General features: G+C 40.6%; 1 protein-coding gene across 1 annotated transcript in view; it reads left to right on the top strand.

The window, feature by feature from the left end:
• Window positions 1-20,799, top strand: part of PCDH15 (protocadherin related 15) — a 558,859-nt gene that overhangs the window by 391,605 nt on the left and 146,455 nt on the right. Inside the window, exon 21 of the mRNA XM_056849418.1 lies at window positions 255-479. Within this exon, the coding sequence (XP_056705396.1) occupies window positions 255-479 (225 nt within the window). The remainder of the gene's footprint in view (window positions 1-254; window positions 480-20,799) is intronic.

Raw genomic sequence — 20,799 nt, 5'->3', positions numbered from 1 at the left:
CTGATAAAGGAGTAATTTAAGAATTGGGTCCCTGGGGACAAGAGAGATGACTGGGTACATTGGTAAGTAAGTGAGCAAGTAGCCTGTTAGCTTAGTACATACCCAGAAGGATGGAGGAAGAATTTACAGCTCATTTCCTTAATGTCCAATTTGAAAAATGTTACTCAGATAAGTTAGAAAAATAATAATTTGGAGCACGTAACATTTTTGTTGTACAAAATGCATACTCTGACCTCTGTCTTAATTTCTACTAGGCTAAAGATGTTGACCTTGGGTCAAATATTACTTACGGAATAAGAACCCAAGAAGCACGGCGGTTTTTCTCCTTGAACAAGTTTACTGCGGAGCTCTCACTTTTAAAGTCCTTGGATTTTGAATCCTTTGCTGGCACAGATGCGACATTCACATTTTTAGTGGAGGCCTTCGATATGGGGGGAACGATGCCTCCGGGTCTTGCTACAGTGACAGTGAGAATAAGGGTAAGAGCTGTTATTTTCCCTCAGCTTCTGATATAATCTGCTACTAGGTGTCATTAAAAAAAAGAGGTCCAAATGTATTTTAGCAGAGAATACCAAGAGAATAGTCTTTATTTCCCTATTTTCGAACCATTCCTTTATTCTGTACTTGCATAAATCTGCAGACTTCTTATAGTAATAACTTGTTCACATTTTGAATGTACAGTGCTAGCAAATACAATTGCTTTACAAATGTACATAATTACACAGTTTTGCCTTGGCACATAGATTTGTGTGTAACAAAATTAGATTAGTGAATCCTTTAAAATCCCCCAGAGACTCAGCAGAATTGTTTGCCAAAGTGACAGCATCTGTATTTCAGGTTAACTTTGCATAAACCCATCGTTTTATGAGCCTCGCTTATGGATCAACTGTTTGTGTGCATTACAGTGGAATTTCAATTTTTGCTATGATGGAGCTCCATCTTCATCAAAGAAATGCTTTTGCTGTATAAATGTTATTGCATCTGTGTTTTACTATGCAATGTGCTTGCATTATGCTGTCCCGCGACGGGCCACTCCCAGGCCCATCTGGGACGAACACTGACCCCCCCCCCGAGTCCACCCGCGGGGGTTCCCCACCCCGGGGGGCGGGGGAAAGCAGGGACAGGGATGCCGGCTTCCCTGTAGGAAGACCCCCCCCCACGCACAAGGACTCACCCCAGTCTTCCCCCTTAGGGCCCCGACGAAGCGGCAAGGAGACAGGACCGCCCAGGAGCAGCGGGGAGGCCGCCCACTCCCAGTGGCTGTCGCAGCCGGCCTGACGCGCGCCGCCGCGCCCCGACCCGCACATCAGCTGGGCTTCGGCAGGGTGTGGGTGGGGCCGGGGAGAGCGCGCGGGCAGCGGGCTCAATATTCTCCCGCGGGCGGGGCTCGCCTGCCCTATTTGGAGCTTCCGGGGGCGGGACAAGGGGCGGGCAGGGGGAGGGGCCTCTCTGGCCTGGAGGGGATATAAGGCCAGAGAGGCACCTTGGCCGGGGAGGATTAGCAGCCAGAGGTGGTAGAGGTGAGCTGACTCCGGACACCCTGGCTGCGTCCGAGGGGGAAAGCGGTTCTGATTCTCCCTCGGACTGGTCTGAGGCCGAGGAGGTTCCTCCAGGCCCCATCTCCTCCAGAAAAGAGACTTCAGGGGCGGTGGCTGACCAGGGGAGGCGCGACATATGCTGTATGCCTTCAAGGGCCAAGGCCTTTTTGAACAGTGGGTGAACACCTCATGCTTTACAGTTATAGACCACAAAGGGAACTCTGGATATGACAATTGTGTTTGGAAATGCATGTCTCATGCAGATGTGTTGTTTGAGTGGAGCTGTGAGTGGTTGTAGCTCACCATTGAATGATCCTTTGGTGATCAAGGTTTGCCTCTACATAAAATGTAGCATGTCCTTAATGGGATCTGAAAATGGCTTTCTCAAAGCCAGTGCTTCCTATCCTGCTTTCTTAGGGTTAAGGTTTTATGGAATCTTGATCAGCTGGTGTCACTTTTACATATTACAAGGAAGTGGCTGCAACAGAAAATCATATGGCTTGGATATCCTATTTTGATACTTGTTACTTCAGTCTCATTGTCAAGAAATCCTTTTTTCAGCTAAGCTTCTCCTATTTTCCTTATCTGTACGTCTGAAACTATGGTCTCACAGCATTGTTTTAAGTTTTTCTTAGAAAATACCCTCTTTTGATTATTGCCAGGCCACATTTCATTTTTTTAAAAAAAATCGCAACATTTGTAATGTATGGTATTGCTCTCAAACATAGTCCCAGTGCCAAGTGTAAAAGGATACACCAACACAAAACAGGCTTAAAAATTTACTGTATTTACTTTTTGAAAAACAACTTGCTTACAGATTTGATTGAACTTTCCCCCTTGGCACATGCGCTCCTTCTTCTGTAAAAAAACTTAGCGTATGAACATTTAGTCCCACTGTATTAAATAAAAGCTAAAGAGCTTCTTCAATCGGAGGAATCTCCCTGTGTCAGAGGAAATTCTCACTGCTAGCGGACCTGATCTGTGAGATCCAACCCAAAGTCTTCTCCATTTTTAACATTTTTAAAAAATAGGGTTGTTTGTTGGGCTTGTCATACAGAGGTCTGCTATAATCCCCTAAACAGCTCAGCACTGCCCAATGAGTTCCTTTTCTACCACTGCAAGTGACTACACTTCAGACTTTTCTTGGTACTGTCTTTTATTAAGGAACAACATAAAGATGTTAACTAACAAGCCCCAGGATGCTTTGTACATTTCTCCATGTGGCAGCTGTTATTGCGTGGAGACTCGTTATCATGGCAACTCACTATTAAAATGCTCTCCCTGCAGGAAGAGCTGCCACAAAGAGCAATTTAAAGAAGACTCCATTTGGCAGTCACAGCATACTCACCAGCCTTTCTATTTGTTATGCTCTAACCATGCAAGAGGAATTGCCTGTCTGCCCATGTTTTTCATTTTGCACATTCCTGTATTTCACATCAATCAGCACTTATCACCACTGCCACTGGGGATGATAATACTGATGTCTGTCATCATCATCCGGTCAATTTCTGATGTGACCTGTAATATGTAGTGGTTCGGTACTCTCATCTCTGAGGTGTGATTCCCTGGATTGGGCCATAGAAATGAAGGCACCCGGACACAGCTATCAACAATTTTCCATGAACAGAATGTCATTGGAGGAAGAAATACCCCATTTAAGAGAACACTTTTTCCTTTACTGACAGGAGATTTATTTTTGGACAATTGTCAGACAATAGAGGGACTTTAAGACTGAAACCTCTGGGAGCATATATGGTAGCTGCCACTATTTTGCTAAACATGTATCTGCGCTGACAGCATCACCTGGGATTTTGTTCATGTCCAAGACACATCGGTGGCAGTTCTGGCTGCTGGTCTCACTGCATCCAGATTTTTTAAAGGTGTTTTTTTTTTAAGTGTGTTGTTTTAGATAGAGGGACAGAGAGATAGACAGACAGAAAAAACCTGCTTAACTTCCATGCCCTCTACCAGTAAATACATTGCACTAACCATTGCACAATGTCTCACAATATGCTCTGCGCACCCAATTTTTCTCCTTGTTTTTCAGGCTGACATTGAGCTTGGAGGATATTTCCAGTTAGAAATTTAGCAGGTGCAGCATTCCCACTTACTATTTCTGCACCTAATGAATTTCTGCTTTAGGCACAGTACTCCCCACCACAGCAGCAACTGTAGTGTACTGTATGTCCAGGCAGAAGTTCTACAGATGCAGGTTTCTTATTCACTTGTTAACATATACTTAATGAATTTCTGCCTGGTGCATCAAAAGAATGCTGTTTCGGCAATGTGTCTTAACTAATGGAACTGCACCCTCAGCTCTAGTATTAGGGCATCTTTATAATGAACATTTTATTTATTTATTTAAATACTTATACCCTGTTTTCCTCCCCATTGGGGGCCCAAAGCCACTTATAACATCAGTCTCCCTTTCTCCATTTTATCCTCACAACAATAATCCTGTGAGGTGGGTTAGGCTGAGAGACCAGCCCAGAGTCATCCAGCGAGCTTCTCTGGGAGAGTGGGGAGTCAAACTTGGGTCTCCCAGATCCTAACACTACTCTATGAAGTGGTTATTAACAGTTTGGACTAAGGCCCAGTGCATACTTAAAGGCTGCCTAATGGATGCCATTTTGGATTGCAAGCAACAAACAGCTAATCAAATGCTGACAGCATCAATGTAGGGTTTCTTTTTTTCATACCATTGCAAATCCAAGGTGGAGTGCACTGACAGTGGCATGGAGCAAACTGACCAATCTGTGTGTAGAGTCACTGTGCACGGTTGCTAAGCTTGGGGTAGTGTTGAAATAGTTACCTAAATCCTTCTCCATTACATAAAAACATGCATTGAAATGCGTATGTTTCTATACACATTCAAAGCAACTGTAATCAGAAGTTTCTCCTTCATAAAATTAATCTGTTCCTAATTTAGGTCATAATTGAATACAGTGAGGTATATCATTTCCCCACAGTCCCTTAGTATATTAATTCATTTTATTGACTGAAAACGGGTAAATGTATTTTACCATGTTTCAAAGCTACAGCCACTTCTAACGATTCAGAGTTTAATTCCTAAAACATTAATAACAGTATTATATTCGTTCCAGCTCAGTTAGATTCCCCCAAGCTAGGCTCCATCCAAGAAAATACTATTACATCCCTGCACAGGTAGCCAGATTCTATTTCCCTTACATCAGGGTTAATTTAATCAGCCTAATATAATGTAATGAATCTACAGGGATCCATTAGCATTCACTGAAGGTTTCTGCCACAAATGAATGTTACTCTGCCTTAGGGAGGTTAAACTGGGTCTAACAGTGATGGTATTTTGCTAGTAGAAAATCATATCCATATTACAGCAAAGTTTAGTATAAATGGATATCCCTGTTTTTTTTCCAACTAGCATAATTAAACTGTAAAAACTATACTGACATAAAATTATGGATCTATTTGTGATATGCTATCAGCAAACTATTTCACCGAAGAAGCTAAAGCAGAGTTCTGTGTATTGCCAAACTATCTGGAAATTGCTTTGAAATCTTGGCCACCACAATTCAAATGTATAATGAATTAGATCATAGAGTAGTCAGGCTAGCAGAGATCTTAATAGTACTCTAGTCCAACCACTACTACTGAATAAAGACTAACAGTGCACAAAGCTGTGTGAAAAACCAATGCTGGATCTTACAGTTTGTGACCAAGTTAAAGTAAATCACCACCAGAGCACAGTAAAAGAAAGTCCACAATAACAGCAGTCATTAACGTTGGACCAATTTTTCCCCATTTCATGTTTTCTTGGAATTTTTCTCCATGTTATATGTCCCACTCCTCCTTAATTTTTTTCTAGGAGGCAAAAGAAAAACTACACTAAAACATCATGGCCTGGCCTATAGTCCACCTGGGCACTCATCAAGGTTATGAGCTAAGGGCCAAGAGCCCTTTGCATCCAGACAGGAAGAGTCAAGATGGCTGTAGAAAATGGCCGCTTTGGCAATTGGACTCTATGGCTATGGTTGCCAGGTCCCTCTTCGCCACCGGCAGGAGATTTTTGGGGAGGAGCCAGAGGAGGGCGGGGTTTGGGGAGGGGAGGGACTTCAATGCCATAGAACTCAATTGCCAAAGCAGCCATTTTTCTCCAGGTGATCTGATCTCTATCGGCTGGAGATCAGTTGAATTAGCAGGAAATCTCCTGCTACTACCTGGCAGTTGGCAGCCCTATCTATGGCATTGAAGCCCCTCCCCTCCCCAAAACCCACCCTCCTCAGGCTCTGCCCCAAAAACCTCCCGCCAGTGGCGAAGAGGGACCTGGCAACCCAGGTTGCAAACCCTTACAGCCTTTTCAAGTCAGGGGGATCCAGTGGGCAAAAACCTGAATGGTAAAATCACCCTGGTGCCTAAAAACATACCACAGCTCAATAAACCCTCTGACCTTTAGACCAAATGGTCCACTAGTGGGCAGAAGGTGCAATAAATCCAGCAGTTTCTGGACCTAGCCTTGGTAGTTCTCTATGCAAGCAGACTTCCATGCACATATTCCATGCACATACAATTGCATGTGTATATAGGGTACTATAGGTACACTTTTCCAGCCCAATTCATCAGTTGGGGCTATGTGCTGATAGCCTCGCCAGATACTCAAATGACACTGGTAGGTATAGGGAGCTGGGTTTACAGTTGACTCCTCGGCAGACTCATACCCTTCTAACACAACTGAAGTCAGTGAAGCTGTAACTCTGTTTAAGATTGCATCATTAGTTTCTGCGACCAGAGCTAATGTCACTGTCTGACATGTATGTAACTCGAGCTAAACATCATACATGGAGTTAGATTCCCACCATGGGCTCAGCTTCCCGTCCTTTATTAGGACCTTTGTAAAAAGCAATAATATTCCTCAGACTTCCTTTTTTTGTTAAACTGCCAGCCTACTCTTTTAGTTGTACAGAAATCCTCGTTCTAGTTTTCTTCTCCTCTTTTTCACCAATTTGATCTCTCCGCCTCCTCACTCATTTATAATGATTCACTCTGGTGCTTATGACCTTGTACTCACGGCATCGAGTATCAGTCCTTTTCTTTTACCCAAACTATCACATTATCCAAGTCTTCCCACATACGTTTATGACCCCCATTTACATTGATCTCACTTCCATCCAATTTATTGCCTAGAAACAGGAATATAAAGTATATAGTTCAAGCTGGCAATAAAATACCCTCTAGTCCTGACTATTCCCTCTTTGTTCATTCTCTTTCATAGGTCCTATAATACATGTACTCAACACACCCTTTTAATGACAGTGCTAACTGATTCTTTTCTTTCTTTCTTCTGCTTTCCTTTGATGGGGGAAAAGTACCAGAACACTGGACTGGACTTGCTATAAGAAGCATTAGTAATTTTCAGTCTCTTCAACTTCACTTTGGTGTTTAATTGTCTGCGAAAGCCCTTTATTGCCTCATATACTGGACTGTGAACATTATTCCTTAATTTAAATAATTAGTTTCTTTAGGGCTTGCAGAATATTAAATATGAAAAAGAGGTCATTGTACCATGTTAACATGACTGCATTTAGTTTAAAGTCTGTTTAGTTTAAATGGACAAAATAACAGGATTTTCAGAATATGGGTCAGCAAAATGGCCAGAAAGTTGGGGGGGGGGGGCTCCTGGAAAGTTTTCATAACAAAGCAAAGGCTTTTTGTGGAGCCAAGTGTAGCTTTGCTGGCAATACTGTGTTTTGTGTCCTAAATTTACACATAGAATCGTAGAATCATATAGTTGGAAGGTACCACCAGGGTCATCTAGTCCAACCCCCTGCACAATGCAGAAAATTCACAACTACCTCCCTCCACCATACCCCCAGTGACCCCTAGTCCAAATTCGCAGAAGATGGGCAAGATGCCCTCTTTCTCATGATCTGCCTAAGGTCATAGAATCAGCATTGCTGACAGATGGCCTTCTCTTTCCTCCTCTTTCTGTATGTGAGAAACAGGATAGCATAGGACAGGGTTCCCCAAATTTGTTAAGGCTGTGGGCATCTCCGGAATTTCGCCATAGTGTGGTGTGTCCTGCCACAAAATGACTGCCACAGAATGGTTGTTGCAGGAGAAAGAGCCAGCCACACAAAGGCTGCTGTAGTGTATCTTCATTCACACATCACATTGGTGGAATTATATGAAACAGAGTTATGCTCTTTTAAATACAGTATAGCCAGCAGTTTTAGAAGGGTATAACTGTTCTTAGGACTTCATTGACAGCCAGACCAATCTGGAATTAACTGTAAAGTATATGGAAATTATCTGGAAAGCATTCTGTTGTAGTGGTGATGAAAGTGTTACAAAAAGATGAAAATGAACACCTCCCCCCTCCTCCACCTGAACAGATGGAATGGGGAGTTCCTTGGGCTATAGGCCCAAGGGAAGAGGGAATAAATTTGGACACCAGCCATGAAATATCATTACAAACAGTTGTGAAGGAGGGGAGAGTGGCAGTGAGTAAGGGTTGATAATATTTCATGGAATGATATGGTTCGTTTAATCATCAATCACCGCTTTTAAACAAATAAAAAATTGAGCTGAGGTTACCAAAACAATTCTCATACATCAGTTTCCTAGCGCTGCTGCAGAATTATTCTTCCAGTCTGCCTTAGTAGGGACTTGTTACTTCACGTGGCAAATGCCAGTGCTTGTACAGTGTTAATTTTGCACTATATTAGTGAACCCTACTCAGCTGGATTTGATTGCTTTAAGTACAAGGAGGAACTTGCAGGGGGTATCTCCCGGTCAGGAAAAGGGCGGGATATGAGACAAATTTTCTCCTCTCCATTATTTCCTCTTTTCCTTCCCTGAAAGCCCCCATAGCCTCTCCCCTTTTCCTGCTTCATTCTCTCCTTCTAGGATTGCCAACCTCCAGGTGAGGCCTGGAGAACTTCTGGAATCACAACGGATCTCCCAACGACAGAGATCAGTTCCCCTTACGACTGCCAGTTCCAGGTTGGGAAATTCATGGAGATTTGGGGGTGGAGCCTTGGAAAGGCGAGGTTTAGGGAGGGAAACAACCTCAGCAGGGTTTAATGCCAGAGTCCACCCTCCAAAGAAGCCATTTTCTCCAGGGGAATGGATCTCTGTCATCTAGACAGCAATTGTAAATCTGGACGATCTCCAGCCACCACCGGAGGTTGGCAACCCTAATTCTCCTAGAGGAAATGGCTCATTTGGAAGGTGAAGTCTATGGCATTACACCCTTCTGAGGTTCCTCCCCTTCTCAAAACTCATCCTCTCCACGCTCCAGCTCCCAAATCTCCAAGAATTTCCTAACCTGGAGTTGGCATCCCTATCTCCTTCCCATCCAACAGCCAACATACCTTGATCTGCCCCTCTGTCTCAAGCTTTTCCTCTCACCCCCCCCTCCAGGAAGCCTCTGCCTAGGAAGACTGTGGCCCAGTTGTGTGGCCGCTGGGCAGGCTAGTACATCGTAAGGAACCCTCAAGGACTTGTGGGGTGGCACCTCACTTTCTCCTGTATCTCTCTCCCCATACTATTTCCTCTTGCTCTCCCCCTGGCAACACCCATATTCTCTTCCCTTTCCCTGCCACATTCTCTCCTTCTCAGCCTTCACCAACCTACCGTTTATCTGCCTTCCATCTTCAGCTATATTATTGATTGACTTCATTTATACCCCACCTTTTCCCCACAGTAGGGACCAAAGCAACTTACATTTTTCTCATCTCCTTTTTATACGCACAACAACCCTGTGAGGTAGGTTAGACTGAAAGTATGTGACTGATCCAAAATCACCCAGTGAACTTGCACAGCAAGATGGGGATTCAAACCTGGGTCTTCAAGACCCTACTCTGAAGCTCTAACTGCTATACCACACTGGCTTTCGTAAGTAGCAAACCATCAAGTGATTGCTGCCAGGCCTAGAGTGGCCAATCTCCAGGTGGGACCTGGAGAACTCCCAGAATTACAACTAAACTTCAGACAGCAGAGCTTTGTGTTCCTGGAGAAAATCTGAAAAAAATATGCACAAGTACTAACTGGATAGTTATAGAAACTATAGTACTAGCTCAAAAGTAATAATACACAAGCAACTATGCAAACATATATTGTGGAACACATATAACATCTACAGGTAAGTGAACACACAGGTGAATATCAATACAATAAGTGAACAAACAAGTCCAAAAGAGGACCACTGAACAAAAGAGTCTCTTCAAAGGTAAATGTGAATAAATATTATATATATATATATATATATATATATATATATATATATATATATATATATATATATATATATATATATATATATATATGTTATATATATTATAATATATATAAGTTATATATATTATATATATAATATATATAACTTATTATTTTTATATATATATATATATATATATATATATATATATATATATATATATATATATATATATATATATATATATATATATATATATGCATATATATATTTATTATACTTTATAGACAAGTTATTTAATATTTATTGTTCCATCTACAACCTTCCTTGAGTCAAGGCTCTAAGAAGAAACAAAGATAAGAATTCACGTTTACCTTTGAAGAGACTCTTTTGTTCAGTGGTCCTCTTTTAAACTCGTTTGTTCACTTATTGTATTGATATTCACCTGTGTGCTCACTTACCTGTAGATGTTATATGTGTTCCACAATATATGTTTGCATAGTTGCTTGTGTATTATTACTTTTGAGCTAGTGTTATAGTTCCTGGAGAAAATGGCTGTTTTGAAATGTGGACTCTATGGCATTACATCTGGTTGAGGCCTCACTCCTCCCCAAACCCTGCCCTAGTCAGTCTCCCCTATAAAATCTCCAGGAATTTCCTAACCTGGAGCTGTCAATCCTGGCCAGGCCTGGCCCCAATGAGTTCTCCCTCAATGGCCAAAAAGGGCCTTGTCTCCTCCCCCTGCCCTTTTAGTGAGAAAAACCAATCATGGAATTCTTTGGTTGTCTAGCAACAACCACTGAGCCTTCCATTTCTTAAAGCTAAAGACATTCCTTTTATTGTTTTGAGATTTTTAAGCCCCCCCCAAAATGTGTTGTGTTTTTTTTGTTTGTTTTTTTATTTCACATTTTTGTACAATCCCAGGGCCCTTTTCAGGTTTGTAGAAAGATCTGTCTTGCCCAATAACAGCTCCAGTCAACGGATTTAAGTATCCTCAGATTTGCCCAACTTTATTATTAGTATATAGATGATGACAAGTGCCCCCCCACAAAACTAGGGTTGCCAGAACCCTCTTCTCAACCGGTGGGAGATTTTGGGGGCGGAGTCTGAAGAGGGCCGGGTTTGGGGAGGGGAGGGACTTCAATGCCATAGAGTTCAATTGCCAAAGTGGCCATTTTTCTCCAGGTGACCTGATCTCTATCGGCTGGAGATCAATTGAATTAGCAGGAGATCTCATAGCAGTGATTAGATATAGTTATTTTGGAAAGCAAGATTGTAAAAGCTGGAATTGTAAAGAGATTAAATATTATGTTAAGAAATCATAGTTTATAGCAGAAAAAATAGGCACTATAACGATTAATAGGATTCTAGAAATATTAAATATTAATGTATAACAAGTAAGGTGATTGGTGATGGTAACAATGATAAATACTAATCCTGGAAAGATTGCAAGTGAAATGTGAATGGGAATGTATGTAGTTTATGTTGTGAATGTTGTGTTAAAAAACAATAAAATATTAATTAAAAAAAGAATTAGCAGGAGATCTCCAGCTACTACCTGGCAGTTGGCAACCCTACTCAAATCTCATGAGGGGAATGCCATCTCCCCCTTATGGGGGGAGAAATCCCATATCCCCCTCATGAGGGGAGGCAACCTGCAGCCGAGCCCATAGATGCAGTAGTAACTGTAGATGCAGTAGTAACTGAGGATCATTATCCTAAGATGATCTTGGTATAGATTCATTCATTCTAGTGTTACACCCACACAGTTTCACAGAAGACAAAGTTAGGGGATGGACCCAGACTACATTTTTCAGCAGCAGAACAGAACTTTCCTGCCTCTCCCCTTCCACTGGAGCCCACTGATCTCCATGAGGTGCTATTCCTGAAGTACAAAGGACTCTAAGGAACAACACGAAGGGGTCTGCGCTGGGAAAGGGGAAATCAGTGGAAATTCCCAATGTGGTCTGGATCCAACCCTTACCAGAGTGTTACAAGTGCCGTGGAATGAATTTGTCCAGCAGTCAGGGCCACTACTGGCATTATGATTTGGTTCATATATTCCCCCTTGCAAAGGGAGCATGGGATGTTAAAAGTATGATCCTGTGCAAATCACTGCCACATTATTTCTTTCTTCAGCTGTAACCAGGCCTGTGTTTCTCTCATGTTTTGAAAATGAGCAAGGGAAAGTATGAAAGTATGCAATATGGCTTTTAAATTACAAATTCTTATGTGTGAGAAGTTCTTGAGAACTTTCCAAATAATACACATTTTGAGGACTGTTGCAGGCAGTTCTTTAAAGAGCAATACCTTTATTGAGAAAACTCTTAGAAGTAGAGTACTAACTAGAGATGCTACTGGAATGAGAAATAGGGGTGTGCATTCGGCTATAACCAAACCGGAACAAACCCTGAAAAATAATTTTTTGATATTTTTGGGGGGATGGGGGTTACCGGTAAAAAAAAAAGGTGGAATAAAAGAGAACCAAAAAAGTGGATCCTGAATAATGCTGATTTTTTTTCCACCATCATTTTTCCGGCTCCATTTCCCCCCCCCCCTTACTTAACTGCTGGCTGAGTCAGATCACCCCCTACCTCCTCCAAAGTCCATGCATTTTGGGGACAGCAGGTGTGTGTGTGTGTGTGATCTGAGTCAGCTTATGCTAACAAAATCTGTTAAAATGCATCTCAACTTAAAAAAACCCACACCAGTATCATAAGAAACACTATAAGAACATTTCAGAACCATTAAAATAAGGACTGCTAGACAGGATTGTCCTGACCTGGATAGGCTGGACTAGCCCAATCGGGTCAGATCTCAGAAGCTAAGCAAGGTCGGTCCTGGTTAGTACTTGGATAGAAGACCACCAAGGAAGTCCAGTGTAGCCACAAAGAGGCAGGCAATGCCAAACCACCTCTAAACATCTCTTGCCTTGAAAACCCTACAAGATCATCACAAGTCTGATGAGACTTGATGGCACTTTCCTCCACCACCAGACAGGATCTCCTGAAGCCATTTTGTTGCTACCCTTGGTTGTAGCAAGTTCAGTCAACACCTTTCTGTAAAAGTCTCGACAGAATCAACAGTAAAAATTAGTGGTCACAAATGAACAAAAGCTCTTTAAAACATGAGATCAGATGTTACCTTAACCTAAGACTCACTTAAACAAGATAGGTTTAAGCGATTGCTGAAACATTACCAAAGGTACAGCAATACAAGTCTCACAGGGAAAAGTTTGACAGCTAAAATCCCACCATCTCAAAGGAACCAAGCGAACGTGAGGCCAGCCTCTCCAGGTGGCTTCAGTGTGCAGGTCAACTCATGTGAAAGAAGGCAGTCCTTGGTGTATCCTAGTCCCAAGCTATTTGAGCTTTTGAAAGTGAAAATCAGCATTTTGAATTAGCAGCCTGGAAGCAAACCAAGAACCAGTGAAGATATATCATAATAGATGGAATGTGCTCTAGCCAGCTCACTTTTTTATACACGGATTAGAACACTGATCTATCGGAGTCTGTGTTGCCTGCTCTGACAAGCCGTTGGTCTCAGGTGGAAGTCTTCCACGTTCGGTGCTGCTGCCTCATCTTGTACCGCTTGCCGCTAGCTATTAAGCATCTTAATTGCCATGACTGGTTAGTGACTTTATTGCCTCTATTAACTGCATCAAACACTGCCCCCCCCCCCTTGCAGGACTTGTTGGAATTAGTAACTAATTCAAAAGATTGGTTTCTGGCTTAGCTTTCTTTCTCCCTCTTTCCACAGTGTGTCCTATTCGACCCTTCATTAACCTTGCACATGTTCCCACATTTGTTTCTGCTTTTATGATGTCAGTTTCTTATAGGACAGTCTTCCTTAAATATTGTAAAGGGCATTTGTCCTTTCAGGACTTTGACAGAAGGGTGTTGGCAGCTCTCGCTAGAATCAAAATGACAGCTGGGATAGCAAAAGAAATGGCTTCGGGAAATCCTGTCTAGCAGTCTTTATTTTAATTGTGGCATAATTCCAAGGCTAGCAAGACAGAGTTCAGTCTGTTCAGTCACAACTCATGGACATTCCTTCAGTATGGCACTCTTCACGTAGGCTTAGGCATTCAGTCTGATAGAAAGACATGCCTTTGCTTACTGTTTTTTGATTCCACCTAATGCAACCTGAAGCAAGAACTATGGAGCGCAACACTTCCCCCTATCCTCCTCCTCCTCCTCATTATATGAAAAGCAACAATGGCCAGCTTTGAATTTGAGCCAACTGCAAGGAAGTATATTTAGAAAAATTATAAAGATAGCAAGACAACATTTTGCGATGGCTTTGTAACAGGGGTACAAAACCTATTTGCTTTTCATTTTTTTTATGGTTTGCCTATATTCAAACAGTCCAAATTCTGCCTGAATTCTGTTGTTTTTTCATTAGAACGACCTATGTTCATTGGATTTTAGTTGACTCTGTGCATGTGTTTAAGTGTTAACTGTGTTGCACTCCTGTAATTTTTGGTGTTTTGCTGCTTGCCAATCACTTGTAATGTCTCCTGCTGTATAAATTGTGCCAGTTTCCTCTGAGAGCCAGTGTGGTGTAGTGGTTAAGAGTGGTGGACATCTGGAGAATCGGGTTTGATTCCCTGCTCCTCCACATGAAGCCTGCTGGGTGACCTTGGGCTAGTCACAGTTCTCTCAGACCTCTCTCAGCCCCACCTACCTCACAAGGTGCCTGTTGTAGGGAGGAGGGAGGGAAGGTGATTGTTAAGCTGCTTTGAGACTCTTTACGGTAGAGAAAAGTGGAGTATAAAAGCCAACTCTTCTTCTCTGATCTTAGGAGAGAGGGCATGTTATTAGGGGATTATCCCACTGAATATTTTACAACTAATGGGTAAGAGACATAAGATTTTCCTTTGGAGGTTCATTTTACAGAATAACAAATAATATAAGAAAAATCATACACAGAGCTAAATAGAAGAGACAGAAGCCATCATGGCAGCAAGACCATCTGAGGGCTGGAATAAAAATTCCAATTCCCCACCCCCAGTCTTCTGGCAGCACCCCCATGAAGAGGAGAGGCAGTTTGAACTCATTGTAGTACCAATACTTTTCTCTAAAAATGTAGTTCTTTTTGTTTTAAACTACAGTACAACGGCCACACAAGTACGCCCAATATTCCTGGCTTTCTCCTCCCCTCAACAGCCATTTTTAACTCCAGGAAAGTATGCTTTCAGGTTGCAGGACCTGCATGAAGGTCAGGATATAGGTCAGGAGGCTGCAATGGGGATGGGGAAGGGAATGAAATTCCCCCCTTCTTCTTTGGTCAGCAGAGGTCCACTACCTGGGGTGGAGCCTGAGGAGGGTGGGGATTGGGGAGGGGAGGGACTTCAATGCCACAGAGTCCAATTGCCAAAGCGGCCATTTTCTCCAGGTGAACTGATCTCGATCGGCTGGAGACCAGTTGTAATAGCGGGTGAGATCTCCAGCCACCACCAGGAGGTTGGCAACCCTACTCACCCATCACTGCTTTTCTTTCCCCCTCTTGGTCTCCAAGTCTCTTGCTGCACCATCCGGCTGATGGGTTTGTCATGATTGTCATGATACAGGCCAGGGCTTGTGTGTGCATCTTCCCTTGTTAGTTCTTGATAATGGGAAACAAGTGGAGCCTCTGCCACGTGATTTTTAATTCGTGATTTATGCTCACCTACTCTAAGTCGAATGGGGCGTCTTGTTTTGCCCAGAGAGTCGGGTTGAATTGCTAGTTATTATTATTATTATTACATAGATAAAAGGATTTTCTGTACATACACAGTGTGCTTTCAGTGCTTCACTTTGTTTGTTTAACCACCAGGAGGTTGGCAACCCTACTCACCCATCACTGCTTTTCTTTCCCCCTCTTGGTCTCCAAGTCTCTTGCTGCACCATCCGGCTGATGGGTTTGTCATGATTGTCATGATACAGGCCAGGGCTTGTGTGTGCATCTTCCCTTGTTACCTGCCGGTCTTTGTATTGCCACCCCCCAAACTGATCTTTAGCTTGTCACGTTTACCAGTGGCATTGGGATTCTAGTAACAGGCTCTATGTGTGTGCTTAGCATGTGGAGGCTCTCAGCTCCCACTCCCTTTTCTACATACATACATACATACATACATACATACATGAGCAGCTAGAAATATAGGTGAGGCACTTTGAACACAGTCTTCTGACTTAGAAGAGAAAGAACTCCATTCACTTTCAATCTAGAGCACAGTCTATATGGGAAAGGGATGTCATAACACAAAGGACTGTTGAAAAGAAGGTAAAATGTTTTAACTAGCCTAACTTTAGAGTCACTGATGTCACCTTGGCATCCTTTCAGTGGGATGAGTGGAAGCCATTGGAACATAGGGGGGAAGGGGCTAAGCTCCCTCTATTCCCTCAGTTGCTCTCTATGCAGAACAAACAGGTCCAGCTTAAACATACAACTTGAACATCATTTGAACCCCCGGATTTAACTCTGTTAACAGGGTGCTCAGATATTTTAACCTTTCCTGCCCAAGCTGGATGAAATTCCTTATCCAATCCTGTTTTGGGGAAGTGATACCCTCATGGGACCCTGGCACTCCTTCCCCCAAGCCAATTCCATTGTTTTCTTTATCTTAAGCATGCATTTAATCATGCTGTCACTTGTGCAATTGTTTGTGCATAATTTGTACATATGAAATATAATTTTCATCTACCCTACTGCGGGTAAGCCCCCACCAATTTCAAAGGAGGACCTGGCAACCCTAATTCATGCCATTGTGGACAATGGGAGAATTTTGCTTGTGAGCATGGTGGTCTATCATAGATTTCAGTTAGAATTTCTAGAAGATTTACTATGGAATCCTTTCTAAGCCTAGTTCCTCCTCTAAGACTGACTACAGTCCTCGTTTAATTCTCTAAATTATGTTTATATTTATTTGCTCACCTTACATACATTCCGTATTGCAAAGGTTTCATCTCCCCCCCCTTCTAGGATTAGCAAAGCCTTTATTTTCAATAAAATTGTAGGCTACACACCCACAACTTTTGATTCCAAGAAAATAACTACATTTTACGATGGTATAATTTTGCCTAATTTTTATTGTTCATGTATAAATTTACAGCGACTGCGTCCTTTCCATAAATTGCTTTTATAGCCAGTCCTCCCAGCCTTTTTTTTTTATATATATAAATTTTATTGGGTTTTATAATAGAAATTTTCCATTGCATTAAACAACATCTATAACAATATCGAATTTCAATTCTAACCTAAAGTTGTTATAATTCCATATCATATAATAAAAAAGAGAAAAGAAAAAAGAAAAAAAGAAATGGAAAATTTTTTGACTTCCCCATCACCTCTATCTGCCTCTTAATAAAAAGTTCCTCCCGTCATAGGTAATCTAATCTTGATAAAATATCAATACCATATATAAAAAACCATAATCTGTTAGTAAATATAATTATGCTTATTCAATATAAAAAAAAAATCAAAAATAATCCTCTGGATCAGATTAGAAAATATTCTTCCATTCTTCCCAATTTTAACTCATATTCACAATAATGCATCCACGCCCCCCATTCCCCCAAAAACCGAACGTCATTTTCTTCATTTAGAATAGCTGTGAGTTTTGCCATTTCTGCCACTTCAAACATTTTAACAATCCAGTCTTTTTTCTCTGGAGTTTCTAGCCCTTTCCATTTCGCTGCATAAAGCAGTCTCGCAGCTGTTGTGGCATATATCAAAAAGGTTCTTTGTGTTGCTAAGTCGTCTGGAATCATACTCAATAACATCATTTCTGGTGTTTTGGATATATTCTTTTGTAGTATTAGTCTCAGTTCGTTATAAATCATGTCCCAGAAGTCTTTGGCTTTGTCACAGGTCCACCACATGTGATAAAAGGAACCAATTTCTTTGTTACATTTCCAACAAATAGGGGACATCGTTTTATAAATCTTTGCAATTTTCTTGGGTGTTAGATACCATCTATACATCATTTTATAGATGTTTTCTCGCACTGATTGTGCTTTTATTCCTTTTAAATCTTTAGACCATAATCTTTCCCATTTATTTAAAACAATATCATGTCCCACATTTTGAGCCCAATCGATCATAGTTGGTTTAATCGTGTCCTGCTCACAGTATATTGTTAAAAGGAGATTATACATTTTAGAAATCAGCTTTGTATTATTGTCTAGTAGAATCCTTTGAAAAGGAGATTTTTCTTTAGAGAAACCTTTTTTTGCATCTTGTACAAAAACTGATTTGATTTGGTAATATTGAAGCCATTGTAAATCATCCTTAAGCAGTTGAAAGTCTTTTAGTGAGCATTTCTTTCCTTCCCAATTAGTTAGATCTTGATAAGTAATAAATTTGTCTGGTCTAAGTGGGCGCAAAGTTAGCATTTCTTGGGGCGATATCCACATCGGTGTTTCTGGTTCCAAAATGTGTTTATATCTCATCCAAATACGAAGTAGAGAGGACCTGATTATATGATTACGGAATGTTGCTTGTAGTTTAATTTTATCATACCACAAATAACCATGCCATCCACTTAAGTTATTATAACCTTCCAAGTCTAGCAAACGTACATTTGACAAATTCATCCAGTCTTTTAGCCATACTAAAGCTACCGCTTCAGCATAGAGTTGAAAGTTAGGCAGTGCTAAACCTCCTCTCGTTTTTAGATCCACCAAGTATTTATAAGCAGTCCTTGGTTTTTTTCCTTGCCAGATGAAGTTTGAAATGTCTTTCCTCCAAGTTTCAAAATATTTTGTTTGTGATATTATTGGTAAATTTTGGAATAAGAAGAGCATCCTCGGTAAGACATTCATTTGGATCGTTGAGATACGTCCCATTAATGACAATTTTTTGTTTGACCATATAATCATATCAGTTTTAATCTTACCCCATAACTTGAGGTAATTGTTGGTTAACAGATCTTTATTCTTTGCAGTGATCCAAATTCCCAGGTATTTAACTTTGTTAGCTTTCTCCCAGCCAGTATATGATATAAATTCCTGTTGTTGTATTTCCGATAAATTTTTAAATATTATCTTTGTTTTTTCTTGATTCACTTTAAAGCCTGATACTTTCCCAAAATCATCCAAAGTCTCCTGAAGTATATTCATTGACTGTGTTGGGTTTTCCAAAATTAGCAGTAGGTCATCCGCGAATGCTCTCAACTTAAATTCATGTTTTTTAATTCTTAGCCCGCGGATGTCCTCCATACTTCTTAGTTTCACACATAGCGGTTCCAACACCAACAAAAATAAAAGTGGAGACAAGGGACATCCCTGTCTAGTCCCTTTCGTGATTTGGCAGTTATCTGACATTGATTCATTAACCAAAATTTTAGCTTGTTGGGAGGTATAAATAGCCGATATACCTTTCTGAAAACGATCTCCAAAATTCAATTTATCCAAAATCCGTTTCAAAAAGTTCCAAGAGACCATATCAAAGGCTTTTTCTGCATCCAAAAATACAAAAGCCGCAGTTTGTTGAATATTATGGTCATAATATTCCAGTGAATCTAGTAAAATTCTTACATTGTCTTTTATTTGCCTTCCTGGTATAAAACCTGCTTGGTCCTCATGTATAAGATCCTTAATAAATTGCTTTATCCTACATGCCAAAACCGAAGCAAAAATTTTGTAATCCACATTTAAGAGCGATATAGGTCTGTAATTAGATGTTTTTTCTGGATCTCTTCCTTCTTTGGGTATCAGTGATATAAATGCGTGTGACCAAGTCTCCGGGGATGTTCCCTCGTCCAAAATTGCATTGTAAAGTGAACCAAAAAATCCAACTAAATTGTCACTAAAAGTTCTATAAAATAGTGCAGTAATTCCATCTGGTCCAGGTGTTTTATCCGTTTTTTGTCTCAGTATTGCTTCTTGTATTTCTTCCCTTGTTACTGGAGCTTCAATACATTCTCTCTGGGTCATTGACAAAGCTTTCATCTGTATTGAGTTTAGAAATTTGTCTATTTTCTGTTTTGGAGTATTTTCTTTCTGATATAACTTAGAGTAAAATGAAACAAATTCTTTCTGAATTTCTGAAGTTGAATAAACTGGTCCTTTAGCAGTTTGGATTTTTGTTATAATCTTCTTTTGAAATGAGTCCTTCAGTTGTATTGCTAAAAATTTTCCTGGTTTATTTGCATATTCAAAATACTTTTGTTTAGCAAGTTTCAGATTTTTATTCATTTCCTCCATTATTACCAAATTTAATTGGTGTTTAGATGCAGAAATCTGTATTTGAATTTCTCTTCTCTCCTCTTCCTGTGTTACCATTACCAATTTCTGCTCCAAATTTTGTAAATTCCAAAGTATGTTGTTTGTAAATTGCAATTGAGTCTTCTTCCAGGCCGAGTGTTTCTGTATCATAAAACCTCTCAGAACAGCTTTGAATGCGTCCCAAACTGTATTTAAAGAAGTTTCCCCATTAAGGTTAATTTCAAAAAAGTCTTTCATTAAAACCTGTAATTCCTTTTGTATCTTGTTGTCTTTTAAAAGTTTATCGTTCATTCGCCATCTAAATGCTTGTTTATTGTTCCAATCAAAGGTAACAGGATTGTGATCAGAAAAAGTTCTAGGTAAAATATGAATTTTACGTAGTTGCGTGAAAATTGATTTACTGGCCCATATCATATCGATTCTGGAGTGTGAATCGTGTCTTGCTGAATAAAAGGTGTATTCTTTAGCTGTTGTATTCATTGTTCTCCAAATGTCTTGTAATTCTAATTCTGAAGCCATGGCAAAGAAAGTTTTAGGCAAGCATCCATCATTGATATCTTTTGCTTTTGATTTTTTGTCCAGAGATGGGAGAATAATTCCATTGAAGTCGCCCATCAATAAAATTTGGTCTTGTGCGTACTGGGTTATCAGGTCATGTAATTTTTCATAGAAGGATTTTTTCCCTTCATTGGGTGCATAGATTCCAACCACTATTGTCCTTTGTCCCAATATTTTAGTTCTGATAATTACAATTCTTCCTTCATTGTCTTTATATACTAGTTCTGGACAGAGACTGGGGTGGGCATAGATTACCACTCCCTTTGTTTTAGTTTTAGCAGAAGCAATAAATGCTTGTCCA

The sequence above is a fragment of the Euleptes europaea genome, chromosome 5, assembly GCF_029931775.1.
Source record: "Euleptes europaea isolate rEulEur1 chromosome 5, rEulEur1.hap1, whole genome shotgun sequence".
NCBI lineage: Eukaryota > Metazoa > Chordata > Lepidosauria > Squamata > Sphaerodactylidae > Euleptes > Euleptes europaea.
Note: the sequence above shows the minus strand (reverse complement) of the source record. Positions and strands in the feature narration are given on the sequence as shown.